General features: G+C 42.2%; 1 protein-coding gene across 1 annotated transcript in view; it reads right to left on the reverse strand.

Moving 5' to 3' along the window:
- The window catches only part of LOC133541705 (serine/threonine-protein kinase/endoribonuclease IRE1-like), a 71,327-nt gene that overhangs the window by 13,429 nt on the left and 42,719 nt on the right, over window positions 1–15,179 (reverse strand). Inside the window, exons 13-19 of the mRNA XM_061885261.1 lie at window positions 13,147–13,411; window positions 9,832–9,922; window positions 9,565–9,754; window positions 9,385–9,484; window positions 4,737–4,936; window positions 2,682–2,829; window positions 2,471–2,598 (exon numbers count right to left, since the gene is read on the reverse strand). Coding sequence (XP_061741245.1) covers window positions 2,471–2,598; window positions 2,682–2,829; window positions 4,737–4,936; window positions 9,385–9,484; window positions 9,565–9,754; window positions 9,832–9,922; window positions 13,147–13,411 — 1,122 coding nt within the window. The remainder of the gene's footprint in view (window positions 1–2,470; window positions 2,599–2,681; window positions 2,830–4,736; window positions 4,937–9,384; window positions 9,485–9,564; window positions 9,755–9,831; window positions 9,923–13,146; window positions 13,412–15,179) is intronic.

A 15,179-nucleotide genomic window follows, 5' to 3' on the forward strand; every position in this document is an offset into this window, starting at 1 on the left:
TGTTTATCTGTCTTTTAGCGATGACGTCAGAATGTGACGTCACCGAGGTAACACACCCGCCATTTTCATTTTCAACACATTACAAACACCGGGTCTCAGCTCTGTTATTTTCCGTTTTTTGGACTATTTTTTGGAACCTTGGAGACATCATGCCTGGTGGGTGTGTTGTCGGAGGGTGTAACAACACTAACAGGGAGGGATTCAAGTTGCACCACTGGCCCCAAGATGCCAAAGTGTCTGCCGCCAGACCCCCATTGAATGTGTAACAACACTAACAGGGAGGGATTCAAGTTGCACCACTGGCAAGAAATCTGCCGCCAGACCCCCATTGAATGTACCAGAGTGTCTCCACATTTGACCGGCGATGCTAAGACAGACATGGCACAGAGATGTATGGATAACCTGCAGATGCATTTGCAACCATTAAGTCAACCAAATCACAAAGGTGAGTTTTGTTGATGTTGTTGACTTATGTGCTAATCAGACATATTTGGTCACGGCATGACTGCCAGCTAATCGATGCTAACATGCTATTTACGCTAGCTGAATGTACATTTGAAACTAGATACCCACATTTAATGCGAAACAAACACTTACCAATCGACGGATTTAAGTTGCTCCAGTGTCACAAGATGCCAAAGTCCTGATCGTTTGGTCCGCACATTTTACCGCCGATGCTAATAAGGCAGCCATGCTATGGGCCACTTCATTAGGTACACCCACGCTATGGCCCAATAGCGTCAATAGCTATTCGCTCAATAGCTTCAATTTCTTCTTCAATTTCGTTTTCGCTATCTGCCTCCATACTCCGACCATCTGTTTCAATACATGCGTAATCTGTTGAATCGCTTAAGCCGCTGAAATCAGAGTCTGAATCCGAGCTAATGTCGCTATATCTTGCTGTGGTATTCCCATTGTTTGTTTACATTGGCAGCACTGTGTGACGTCACAGGGAAATGGATAGTGGTTTCCAAGATAGCGAAAATAAGGCACATTAAAGCTTTATTTAGGGATATTACGGGAGGTGTAAAATTTTGAAAAAAACTTCAAAAAATACAACGAGCCACTTGGAACTGATTTTTATTGTTTTTAACCCTTTTGAAATTGTGATAATGTTCCCCTCTAACATAGCAGGCACCTTCTCAGTTGCTTATTTATGCCTCATATAACCTACACTTATTCAGCCTGTTGTTCACTATTCTTTAGTTATATTAAATTGCCTTTCAAATGTTTATTCGTGGAGTTGGGTTTTATCAAATAAATTCCCCCCAAAAATACGACTTATGCTCCAGTGCGATGTACGTATGTTTTTTTCCTTCTTTATTATGTATTTTCGGCAGGTGCGACTTATACTCCGGAGCGACTTATACTCCAAAAAATACGGTAGATTAGACCCACCAGATTTTCTAACCGGCTAAAAACAGTAATAATTGTGCATAATAAAAATGAATTAAACTATACATAAATATTGTAACTTGATTAGAATTTTGGTCTAAGAATAAAATCAAATAGACACATCAGAAATGATCATTTAGCATAGGTGGTGTTTTCACCACAAAAAATCATATTGGCCCATAGTTTCACCGGGGAAAAAATATACTATCATTTTATTATTAGTAGTATTGGGGATTGTATTGCCCTTCAAAATTTACCACAAAAAATCATATCGGCTCAAAGTTTTCACCAACACCAGGGGTGTCAAATGTACGGCCTGAGGGCCGGATCAGGCCCGCAAACAGAATTTATTCGGCCCAAGGGATGATTTTGCTCACTTCTGAGGTCCTCTCCAAGGTTTCTCATAGTCAGCATTGTCACTGGCGTCCCACTGGATGTGAATTCTCCCTGCCCACTGGGTGTGAGTTTTCCTTGCCCTTTTGTGGGTTCTTCCGAGGATGTTGTAGTTGTAATGGTTTGTGCAGTCCTTTGAGACATTTGTGATTCGGGGCTATATAAATAAACATTGATTGATGATTGATGATTGATTGACGCTTGCATAGGTTTGGTGATAATATTCCCCTTTAACCTAACATATTATGGTAAGAGTCATTCAAATAACTATAACATATAGAACATGCTATACCTTTACCAAACTATCTCTCACTCTTAATTGCTAAATCCTAGGAAATCTTATACGTCTAGTCTCTTACGTGAATAAGGTAAATAATATTATTTGATATTTTACGGTAATGTGTTAATAATTACACACATAAGTCGCTCTTGAATATAAGTCGCACCCCCGGCCAAAATATGAAAAAAACTGCGACTTATAGTCGGAAAAATACGGTAAGTGAATGATTATTTGATAAAACAAATTAGGTTTCCAAGTGTGAACATGAAATATCTTGTCTTTGCAGTCTATTCAATATGTCAAAAATGATTTGCAAATCATTGTTTTTATTTACCATTTACACAACGTGCCAACTTCACTGCTTTTGTTTTTGTTTTTTACATTCAAGAGGTGTGTGTTCACCTGAAAGAACTGCAGTTCCTTCTCCAGGCTCCAGAAGAAAGGGTGTTTGAGAACACACTCTGCAGAAGGCCTGCGATGAGGCTCCATGCTCATCATCTGTTCTATCAACTGTCTGGCTATGAAGTCAGCTGGTTAAGACCAAGGACAAAAAAAACAAACTTAGGTCATCCTTGAATTGAATCGCAAACAAACTTCAAGTTTCAAGCCTTACTGTGTTTGTCGCTTTGCAGGTGGTCCAGGCTGTATGTCCCCAGCAGTATGTTGGCTTGTCTCTGCAGGGATTTGCCGAAAGGGTGGCTACCTTGGGAGACAACGTAGTAGAAGACGCAGCCGGCCGAAAAGATATCTACAGCACAGGTCTGAAACGTGACGAAGGAACATAAAAGGAAAAAAGTTAGATCATTCTGTTCTTATTCACTTTAGCCATTTTCCTCTCATGAAAATATGCCTACATTTATGTAATCTACGACAGGGGTGTCCAAACTTTTTCCACTGAGGGCCGCACATTGAAAAATCAAAGCAAGCGGGGGCCATTTTCATTATTTTTATTTTAAAAACCAATACAATATATGTATGAAAAGATATACAAAAATATACAACACCCAAAGGGTTTTGGTCCAAAAAATATTAAAAATGTGTCCATCTATCCATTTTCTACCGCTTATCCCCTCTAGGGTCGCGGGTGGTGCTGGTGCCTATCTCAGCTACAATCAGGGGGAAGGCAGTGTATACCCTGGACAAGTCGCAGGGCCAACACAGATAGACAGACAACTTTCACACACTAGGGCCAATTTTAGTGTTGCCAATCAACCTATCCCCAGGTGCATGTCTTTGGAGGTGGGAGGGGCCTATCCCCAGGTGCATGAATTTGGCGGTAGGAGGAGCCTATCCCCAGGTGCATGTCTTTGGAGGTGGGAGGAAGCCGGAGTACCCGGAGGGAACCCACGCAGTCACAGGGAGGACATGCAAACTCCACACAGAAAGATCCCGAGCCCGGGATTGAACCCAGGACTACTCAGGACCTTCGTATTGTGAGGCAGTCGCACTAACCCCTCTTCCACCGTGAAGCCCATTTTCATTATTATTAAAGTTTTAAATCTCTAGATCAGCATTAGGAAAAAATGGAAAAAACATAAAATCTGCAATATTTTCACCCAATAACATTTTTTTATGTGGAATAATTGAGATGATATAATAATTGGAGCCTTGATTTTGGATTTTGATTCATTATTATTTTTTGAGCAATGACCCATAAAAACAAATCACACTAAAACAATTGGGGTTTTAAAAAGTGTCCTACTCATTAAAGTGTTAAAAAATAAATTATACTTTTTTTTTTTACCGTTTACTTTTAGCACAATAATTTCGAGATCAACTTCAGGTTTATTAGTCAATTATTAGTTTTATTGTTGTGTATATTTGTTGTTTGTTGTAGGCCTTTCTTTAAAAAAAAAAAAAAAAAAATAAGCCAGATTTTTTTATATGGCAAAACACAAAATATGCAATATTTTCACCCAATAACATTTTTTTATGTGGAATAATTGAGATTATATAATAATTGGAGCCTTAATTTTGCATTTTGATTCATTATTATTTTTTGAGCAATGACCCATAAAAACAAATCACACCAAAACAATTGGGGATCCAAAAGTGTCCTACTCATTAAAGTGTTAAAAAATAAATTATACTTTTTTTTTCACCGTTTACTTTTAGCACAATAATTTCGAGATCAACTTCAGGTCTATCCGTCAATTATTAGTTTTATTGTTGTTTATGTTTTTTTTAAGCCTTTCTTTAAAAAAATTAAAAAAACGCTCAGTTTTTTTTATATGGCAAAACACAAAATATGCAACATTTTCCCCCAAAAATATTTCAAAGTGGAATATTCAATGTGACGTAATCGGAGCCTTGGATATGTCAATAATTCAAAATGACATTGTTTTTGATTCATTATTATTTTTTAAAGAAAGAAACAGCCTGCATGGCAGCTTTGTGTTATTACAGTAAACATTGCAACAATTTTTTGTTACATTCCACCTGTTTGCTCTTTTATACCACTTTTTATGTTTTTAATTTTTTTCAATTGTATTCTTGACATGTGCCGTGGGGCCGTTAAAAACTAACCCCCGGGCCGCACTTTGGACAGCCCTGATCTACGAGAAGGACATAATGTAATCCATTTGAGCAGATAAGCACACCACCCCAAATAAACCGTATTTAGTCTCTTCTCAAACCAGAAATGACTCGTTCACTCTTTTCCACTTACTGGGTTGTCTTTGCAGTCTTCACTGAGCACCTCAGGAGCGATCCAGCCCTCCGTCCCCGGCACTCCAGACCTTCTACTGAAACTGTGGCGGCCCACTGCTAGCTTCTTACACAGGCCGAAGTCAGAGATCATGGCCCGTACTCGACCGTGGGCGTTTGGCATGGACACCAGGATGTTGTGGGGTTTTAGGTCTCTGTGGACTACAGGGGGGAGGTCACAGGTGAGGGGCGAAATAACAATAAGCATATATTATAACGTAGGTGGGGGTTCGTTAGACAGTTCGTCTCCATCCATCCAGCCATTTTCTACCGCTTATTCCCTTTGGGGTCGCTGGAGCCTATGTCAGCTACAATCGGACAAAAGGCGGGGTACGTCTTGTAGTACACAAAAGGTGTTTTTTGTTTGTTTGTGAACAGCGTTGCCATGGTAACACAAAATGTTCCCAATTTAAAATATACCCATTAGGGCAAACAAGACCTTTCCGATGGTATAACATATGTGGGGGTTCGTTAGCCGGTTCATCTCGTATTAGACAAAATAGGCGTACCCATTCATTTGGCCCATTTTTAAAAGAACCGTGAATAGCGTCGCCACGGTAACACGAAATGTTCCCAACTTAAAATACACCTTTTGTTGAGTAGTTGACCTTTTGGACGGTATATAACATGTGGGGGTTCGTTGGCCGGTTCGTTTTGTATTACACAAAAAGTGTGTTTCTATTCAATTGGCCCATTTTTCTTTTGTTTGTGAATAGCGTCGCCATGGTAACACAAAACATTACCAATTGACATTTTCGCAAATCGGCGCGAACAAGACTTTTCAGACGGTATACAATATGTGGGGGTTCGTTGGCCGGTTCGTTTTGTAGTAGACCAGATGTGTTTATGTTGTTTGTGAATAGCGTTGCCATGGTAACACAAAATGTTCCCAATTTAAAATATACCCATTAGGGTAAACAAGACCTTTCCGATGGTATAACATATGTGGGGGTTCGTTGGCCGGTTCATCTCGTATTAGACAAAATAGGCGTACCCATTCATTTGGCCCATTTTTAAAAGAATCGTGAATAGCGTCGCCACGGTAACACGAAATGTTCCCAACTTAAAATACACCTTTTGTCGAGAAGTTGACCTTTCCGACGGTATATAACATGTGGGGGTTCGCTGGCTGGTTCGTTTTGTATTACACAAAAAGTGCCTTTCTATTCAATTGGCCCATTTTTCTTTTGTTTGTGAATAGCGTTGCCATGGTAACACAAAACATTACCAATTGAAATTTTCGCATATCGGCGCGAACAAGACTTTTCAGACGGTATACAATATGTGGGGGTTTAGCGTTGCAACGGAAACACGAAATGTTCCTAACTAAAAATACACCCACCGGGGCAAACTCGACCTTTCCGACGGTATAACATATGTGGGGGTTCATTGGCCGGTTCATCTTGTATTAGACAAAATAGATGTACCCACTCAATTGGCCTATATTTAAAACAATTGTGAATAGCGTCGCCATGGTAACACGAAACGTTACCAATTGACAATTTTGCAAATCGGCGTGAACGAGACTTTTCCGACGTTATACAATATGTGGGGGTTTGTTGGCCCTTTCGTCTGGTATTCGACAAAAGTTGTGTTTTTTCTGTTCGTGAAGAGCGTCGCCATGGTAACACGAAATGTTCCCAATTTAAAATACACCCATTGGGGCAAACGAGACCTTTCCGACGGTATAACATATGTGGGGGTTCGTTGGCAGGTTCATCTTGTATTAGACAAAAGAGGTGTACCCATTCATTTGGCCCATTTAAAAAAAAAAAAAATTGTGAATAACGTCGCCATGGTTACACGAAACGTTCCCTACTTAAAATATGCCCTTTGTCAAGTAGTTGACCTTTCCGACGGTATATAACATGTGGGGGTTCGTTGGCCGGATCGTTTCGAATTACACAAAAGGTGCATTTCTATCCAATTGGCCCATTTTTGTTTTGTTTGTGAATAGCGTTGCCATGGTAACACGAAACGTTACAAAACGAACAAGATTTTTCCAACAGTATACAATATGTGGGGGTTCGTTGGCCGGTTCGTCTCATAGTAGACAAGAGGTGTTCTTGTTGTTTGTGAATAGCGTTGCCATGGTAACACAAAATGTTCCCAATTTAAAATACACCCATCGGGGCAAACGAGACCTTTCTGACGGTATACAACATGTGGGGGTTCCTTGGCCGGTTCGTTTTGTATTACACGAAAGGTGCGTTTCTATTCAATTGGCCCATTTCTGTTTTGTTTGAGAATAGCGTTGCCATGGTAACACGAAACGTAACCAATTGAGATTTTCGCAAACCGGCGCGAACAAGACTTTTCCGAAGGTATACAATATGTGGGGGTTTGTTGGGCGGTTCGTCTCGTAGTAGACTAAACGTTTTTATTTTTTTGGTTTGGGAATAGCATTGCCATGGTAACACAACATTTTCCCAATTTAAAATACACCCATTTGGGCAAACAAGACCTTTCCGCCGGTATAACATATGTGGGGGTTCGTTGGCCGGTTCATCTCGTATTACACAAAATAGGCGTACCCATTCAGTTGACCCATATTAAAAAAAAATTGTGAATAGCGTCGCCATGGTAACACGAAACGTTACCAATTGAGATTTTCGCAAATCGGCGCAAAGAAGACTTTTCCGACGGTATAACATATGTGGGTTTGTTGGCCAGTTCGTCTCGTAGTAGACAAAAGGTGTTTTTTTTATGTTCGTGAATATCGTTGCAATGGAAACACGAAATGTTCCCAAATTAAAATACACAATCGGGGTGTTGTACCGAAATCTGTTACCCATCGAAATTTGTAACTCCAGGGGGCGATGTTCCCCTGGCGTTTGTTTGATGGTTAAACGGCAAGGCCAAAGAGGAGGAGAAGAAGAACGCTTGCGTAAATGGCGTAAACTATCCGTAATGTCACTTATCTATATTGGAAAATGTATGTGAGTGAGGGAGAATCAACAGCTGATACAATGGACTCATACTATAATGAAAGTAAGTCATTGATTTCAAGAATATGTGTAATTTATTAATGCTGAAATTCTGTCAACTGACATTGCAGCATTAAGGATAGTTTACGCCAGGGGTGCCCACACTTTTTCTGCAGGCGAGCTACTTTTCAATTGACCAACTCGAGGGGATCTACCTCATTTATATATATCATTTATATTTATTTATTTATGAAAGAGACATTTTTGTAAACAAGTTAAATGTGTTTAATGATAATACAAGCATGTGTAACACATATAGATGTCTTTCTTTCACAAAGACAAGAATATAAGTTGGTGTATTACCTGATTCTGATGACTTGCATTGATTGGAATCAGACAGTAATGATGATAACGCCCACATTTTCAAATGGAGGAGAAAAAAAGTTGTCCTTTCTGTACAATACCACATGAAAGTGGTTGCTTTTTGGCATCTAATTCATCCAGCTTCCATACACTTTACAAGAAAAACATTGGCGGCAAATTCCGTAGCTTGCTTGATTGACATTCACGGCACCCGAGGGTCTTGTGAGATGACGCTGGCTGCTGCCAGTTCATTATTAAGAAAAAATGACTGAGAGGAAGGCGAGAAACACTTTTTATTTCAACAGACTTTTGCGCCGTACTTTCCGTCAAAACTCTAAAGGCCGACTGCACATTTCCTATCTTCACAATAAAAGCCCTGCTTCATGCTGCCTGCGCTAACAAAATAAGAGTCTCGGAAAGCTGGCGTGCACAAGTGATGTGCACGCCAGCTTTCTGAGGGATCGCTTGTGCACGCCAGTTTTCCGAGACTCTGTATTTAGTTAGCGCAGGCAGCATGAAGCAGGGCTTTTATTGTGAAGATAGCAAATGTGCAGTCGGCCTTTAGAGTTTTGACGGAAGGTACGGCGCGAGAGTCTGTTGAAATAAAAAGTGTTTCTGGCCTTCCTCTCGGTCATATTTTCATAATAATGATCTTGCAGCAGCCAGCGTCATCTCACAAGACCCTCCGGTACCGTGAATGTCATTTAAGTGACGTCTTGGTGAAGATTGATGATCACTCATTTTTAGGTCTATTTTTTTTAAAAAGCCTGGCTGGAGATCGACTGACACACCCCCCGCAGTCGACTGGTAGCTCGCGATCGACGTAATGGGCACCCCTGGTTTACGCCATTTACGCAAGCGTTCTTCTCTTCCTCCTCTTTGGCCTTGCTGTTTAACCATCAAACAAACGCCATGGGAACATCGCCCCCTTGAGTTACAAATTCCGATGGGTAACAGACTTCGGTAAGACAGGGGCAAACGAGACCTTTCCGTCGGTATAACATATGTGGGGGTTCGTTAACCGGTTCATCTCGTATTAGACAAAATAGGCTTACCCATTCAATTGAGCCATATTAAAACAAAATTGTGAATAGCGTCGCCATGGTAACACGAAACGTTACCAATTGAGATTTTCGCAAATCGGCGCAAAGAAGACTTTTCCGACGGTATAACATATGTGGGGGTTCATTGGCCGGTTCGTCTCGTAGCGGACGTAAGAGTTCAGGATAGAAACACAAAAACAACAATATAAGTTTGAAGTCTATGGGCTGCTTGCATAGCAGCAGACCCACAATAAGCATCATGTTGCTGATACATTACCTATATTGAGGGAGTGCAGATGGGACAGTCCTGACATGGTCTGATGTAGCAACATAACAGGCTCCAGTCCGTGACGATCGAAATCTGTCAATTCCACGTACTGCACAGAGCCATAAAGGAAGTTAAACTCGCAGCACAACATCCGCACAGAAATAAGTGTTGAACTCAGCCATGTCACACCTCCTGAAGTGAAGCAGCACACAGCTCGATGGCAATGTACTGGAACTGACGGTCCCTCTCGGTGCAGAAGTAGCGAATGACATTTGGGTGCTCGTCTGACTCCCTCAGCAGCTGAACTTCTCGGTCTGCAAAGCTGAAACACTCGGGGAGGATTCTTTTCACTGCCACCTGCCGGTTGTCAAACTGACCCCTAGAGGTGAGAAGATGAGGTTTTACTGAGGAACTGACAACGAACAGGAGCCTCATAACGTCTTTTTGTACACTTACTTGTACACTATGGTACCTTCGGCCCCATGTCCCAACACTTGTTTGGGGTGGAATGTTATGTTTCCCACTCGGACATAGCTGGAGTCTTCCTCTAAATGAGACAAAACGACAAACTATTAAAACGGTCTTTAATACATTCAGCGTTCTTGGCTTTTTTTTAACCTCTGTGTCGACAACTCCACTCTGTCCCCGTCCACTCACATCCGCAACCTTGGAGTCATTCTGGACCATAACCTTTTATTTTGAACACCACGTCAACCACATTACAAGCACGGCTTTCTTCCACCTCAGAAATATTGCCCGTCTCTGTCCATCCCTCTCCCTCTCTGCCGCTGGAACCCTGGTCCATGTCTTCATCACTTCCAGACTCCATTACTGCAACAGCATCCTCATCGGCTCATCTTCCAAAATCCTCGATAAACTCCAATACTCCCTCACTGGATCCACTTTAAAATCCTCCTCCTCACCCACAACCAGGCTCCCTGCTTCCAACGCCATACCCCTTCATGCAGCCTCCTCTCACCACAACCAGGCTCCCTGCTACCTCACAAACCTGCTTCCAACGCCATACCCCTTCACGCAGCCTCCTTTCCCCACAACTCAGAACCAAGCTCCGGACCTGGGGTGATAGAGCCTTCTCCATGGCCGCTCCCACCCTCTGGAACACTCTCCCCAAAACCCATTCATGACTGCTCAGACCTTCCTACCTTCAAAATCCTTCTCAAAACACACCTCTTCAGATCTGCTGTAGGGTCTGATGTACTGCCTTTATATATCCTGTATTATGTATCCTTACTTTCAACTGTTTTTATTTTAACCTGTAAAGCAGGGCTGTCAAACTCAAATACAGAGTGGGCCAACATTTAAAGGGGAACATTATCACAATTTCAAAAGGGTTAAAAATAATAAAAATCAGTTCCCAGGGACTTGTTGTATTTTTTGAAGTATTTTTGAAAATTTTACCGGTCTCGGAATATCCCTAAATAAAGCTTTAAAGTGCCTTATTTTCGCTCTCTGCGAAGACACTGGCCATTTCCCTGTGACGTCACACAGTGCTGCCAATGTAAACAAACAATGGGAATACCACAGCAAGATATAGCGACATTAGCTCGGATTCAAACTCGGATTTCAGCGACTTAAGCGATTCAACAGATTACGCATGTATTGAAACAGATGGTTGGAGTATGAAAATATTGAAGAAACTGAAGCTATTGAGCGAATAGCTATTGACGCTATTCATAGCCATAGCATGGCCGAATAGCTGCGTTAGCATCGCCGGTAAAATGTGCGGACCAAACGATCAGGACTTTCGCATCTTTTGACACTGGAGCAACTTAAATCCGTTGATTGGTAAGTGTTTGTTTCGCATTAAATGTGGGTGGAAGGAAACGTAATATAGTTGCAAATGCATCTACAGGTTATCCATACATCTCTGTGCCATGTCTGTCTTAGCATCGCCGGTCAAATGTGGAGACACTCTGGTACATTCAATGGGGGTCTGGCGGCAGATTTCTTGCCAGTGGTGCAACTTGAATCCCTCCCTGTTAGTGTTGTTACACCCTCCGACAACACACCCACCAGGCATGATGTCTCCAAGGTTCCAAAAAATAGTCGAAAAAACGGAAAATAACAGAGCTGAGACCCGGTGTTTGTAATGTGTTGAAAATGAAAATGGTGGGTGTGTTACCTCGGCGACGTCACATTCTGACGTCATCGCCTCCAGCGTGATAAACAGGAAGGCGTTTAATTCACCAAAATTCATCCATTTAGAGTTCGGAAATCGGTTCAAAAAATAGATGGTCTTTTTTCTGCACCATCAAGGTATATATTGACGCTTACATAGGTCTGCTGATAATGTTCCCCTTTAAAACTGAACAAAGCCGCGGGCCAAGGTTGAACAAATTAACCTTTTAATAGGGACCCAAACAAGTTTTGCAATGAATATTGAACAAGCAAGGCTTAAATAGGGCAGCACGGTGGAACAAGGGTTAGTGCATCTGCCTCACAATACGAAGGTCTTGAGTAATCCTGGCTCAATCCCGGGCTCGGGATCTTTCTGTGTGGAGTTTGCATGTTCTCCCCGTGACTGCGTGGGTTCCCTCAGGGTACTCGGGCTTCCTCCCATGAAACAGGCAGAGCTTATATAACGTAATAGTGCGAAATCAACTTTCAAAAAACATCAGTGATATATTAAAAAAAATTCAATGAAAAAAATGAATTCCTCTTTTCTAATTGCAGCCTTCTGAAGTAAATATCAACATTAACTTTTTCCACAGGCTAATAAATTCCAAAATAAAATAAAAATTAGGTGGGCGGGGTTTGGTGGTAGTGGGGGGGTATATATTGTAGCGTTCCAGAAGAGTTAGTGCTGCAAGGGGTTCTGTGTATCTGTGTTTATGGGGCAGCATGGCGTAGTGGGTAGAGCGGCCGTGCCAGAAACCTGAGGGTTGCAGGTTCGCTTCCCACCTATGGACATCAAACTCGCTGCCGTTGTGTCCTTGGGCAGGACATTTCCCCCTTTGCCCCCGGTGCCGCTCACACCGGTGAATGAATGATGAATGAATGATTGGTGGTGGTCGGAGGGGCCGTAGGCGCAAACTGGCAGCCACGCTTCCGTCAGTCTACCCCAGGGCAGCTGTGGCTACAGATGTAGCTTACCACCACCAGGTGTGAATGAATGATGGCTTCCCACTTCTCTGTGAGCGCTTTGAGTATCTAACAATAGAAAAGCGCGATATAAATCTAATCCATTATTATTATTTATGTAGTGTTACGGCGCGGGTGTTCTCCCTAAATGTGTTTTGTCATTCTTGTTTGGTGTGGGTTCACAGTGTGGAGCATATTTGTAACAATGTTAAAGTTGTTTATACGGCCACCCTCAGTGTGACCTGTATGGCTGTTGACCAAGTATGTGTGTGTAAAAGCCACATATATTATGTGACTTGGCCAGCACGCTGTTTATATGGAGGAAAAGAGGACATGACGACATGTTGTAGAGGACGCTAAAGGCAGTGCCTTTAAGGCACGCTCCCAATATTTTTGTCCGGGTTGAAATCGGGAGAATGGTTGCCCAGGGAGATTTTCGGGAAGGGCACTAAACTTCGGGAGTCTCCCGGGAAAATTGGGAGAGTTGGCAAGTATGAGTATTAGCGGTGAATGTGGTGTTACAGGCGGGCCAGCCTAAAGTTAATTTGATATTGCCTCAAGGGCCAAATGAAATTAAACGGCGGGCCAGAGTTTGACACCCATGCTGTAAAGCATCTTTGAGTACCCTGAAAAGCACTACACCAAATCAAATGTATTATTATTACTAACCTCCATCCTCATGTTCGTTGGCTGAGCTGCCCAGCTCAGAAATGGAAAGATTGGAGTGGTTTGAGGCGCGTGGGGTGATGTTTGGAGTGCTGTGGTCCGAGCATTCAGAGCGAGGCTGAACCACCTCCAGGTAGTCGCCGTCTGGGTTCAAAGCAAGTCCCATGTCCGCGGTGGGGAAAGGCTGCTGTCTCTGCAGCATGTCCAACCTCTCCTCCAGCTGTTTCTGGAACTCCTGGTGCTGAAGCTGCTGCTGCTTGCGGACACTCTGCAACAACAGAACAGAATCTCACATATCAACTGTGCAGAGGTGTCCGATGGTGGCTTTTTGGCCGATATCCGATATTGTACACATTTTTAATACCGATTCCGATATCAACCGACACCGATATATACAGTCATGGATTTAACACATAATTATGCCTAATTTTGTGGTGATACCCCGCTGGATGCATTAAACAATGTAACAAGGTTTTCCAAAATAAATCAACTCAAGTTATGGGAAAAAAATGCCAACATGGCACTGCCATATTTATTATTGAAGTCACAAAGTGCATTATTTGTTTTAACATGCCTCAAAACAGCAGCTTGGAATTTGGGACATGCTCTCCCTGAGAGAGCATGAGGAGGTTGAGGTGGGCAGGGTTGGGGGGGGTCGGTGGTAGCAGGGGTGTATATAGTAGTGCTGCAATGCGTTCTGGGTATTTGTTCTGTTGTGTTACGGTGCGGATGTTCTCCCGAAATGTGTTTGTCATTCTTGTTTGGTGTGGGTTCACAGTGTGGCGCATATTTGTAACAGTGTTAAAGTTGTTTATACGGCCACCCTCAGTGTGACCTGTATGGCTGTTGACCAAGTATGCCTTGCATTCAATTGTGTGTGTGAAAAGTCGTAGATATTATGTGACTGGGCCGGCACGCAAAGGCTATTTGGCGCTCTATACTTCTCCCTACGTCCGTGTGTACACGCTGGCGTTTAAAAAAAGTTATAATTCTACTTTTTGAAACAGATACTGATCATTTTGTAACCAATACCGATAATTTCCGATATTACATTTTAAAGCCTTTATCAGCCGATAATATCGGCAGTCCGATATTATCGGACATCCCTAATCGTGCTGCATCAGAAAATCGATCATTTTCCCCCACCTTTTGTCGCAGTGCCCAAAGGGTGGAGCTAAACAGAATTGTCACTTGCTGTAGTCCAATTAAAATATACAAAGCACTACATAAAGGTTTATTTCAACTAGGGACAGATAGAGAAACAAAGATATCTGAAACGGTTATCCATTGTATGCATCACAGTGTTTGTAGCCAAAGCTCATTTACAACACTTGTCCCCAACAACAACAAAACATCATTAAAATAGGAAAAAAAAAGAATGAGGCAAAGAGGAGTCGATAATAATGATAATAGTAATAATACAGACACAGTGCAATCTAGATAAAAGCCATCCATCCATTTTTTCTACCGCTTATTCTCTTTGGGGTCGCTGGCGCCTATCTCAGCTACAAACGGGTGGAAGGCCGGGTACACCCTGGACAAGTCGCCACCTCATCGCAGGCCAATCATAATAATAATAATAATAATAATAATAATCATCTATCCATCCATTTTTCTACCGCTTATTCCCCTTTGGGGTCGCTGGTGCCCATCTCAGCTACAATCGGGCGGAAGGCGGTGTATACCCTGGACAAGTAATCACCTCATCGCAGGTCAATAATAATAATAATAATAATAATAATAATAATAATCCATCCATTTCTACCGCTTATTCCCTTTGGGGTCGCGGGGGGCGCTGGTGCTTATCTCAGCTACAAACGGGTGGAAGGCCGGGTACACCCTGGACAAGTCGCCATCTCATCGCAGGCCAATCATAATAATAATAATAATAATAATAATAATAATCTATCCATCCATTTTCTACCGCTTATTCCCCTTTGGGGCCGCTGGTGCCTATCTCAGCTACAATCGGGCGGAAGGCGGTGTATACTCTGGACAAGTTGCCACCTCATGTTGTCTGTCTATCTGTGTTGGCC

The sequence above is a fragment of the Nerophis ophidion genome, linkage group LG23, assembly GCF_033978795.1.
Source record: "Nerophis ophidion isolate RoL-2023_Sa linkage group LG23, RoL_Noph_v1.0, whole genome shotgun sequence".
Lineage (NCBI taxonomy): Eukaryota > Metazoa > Chordata > Actinopteri > Syngnathiformes > Syngnathidae > Nerophis > Nerophis ophidion.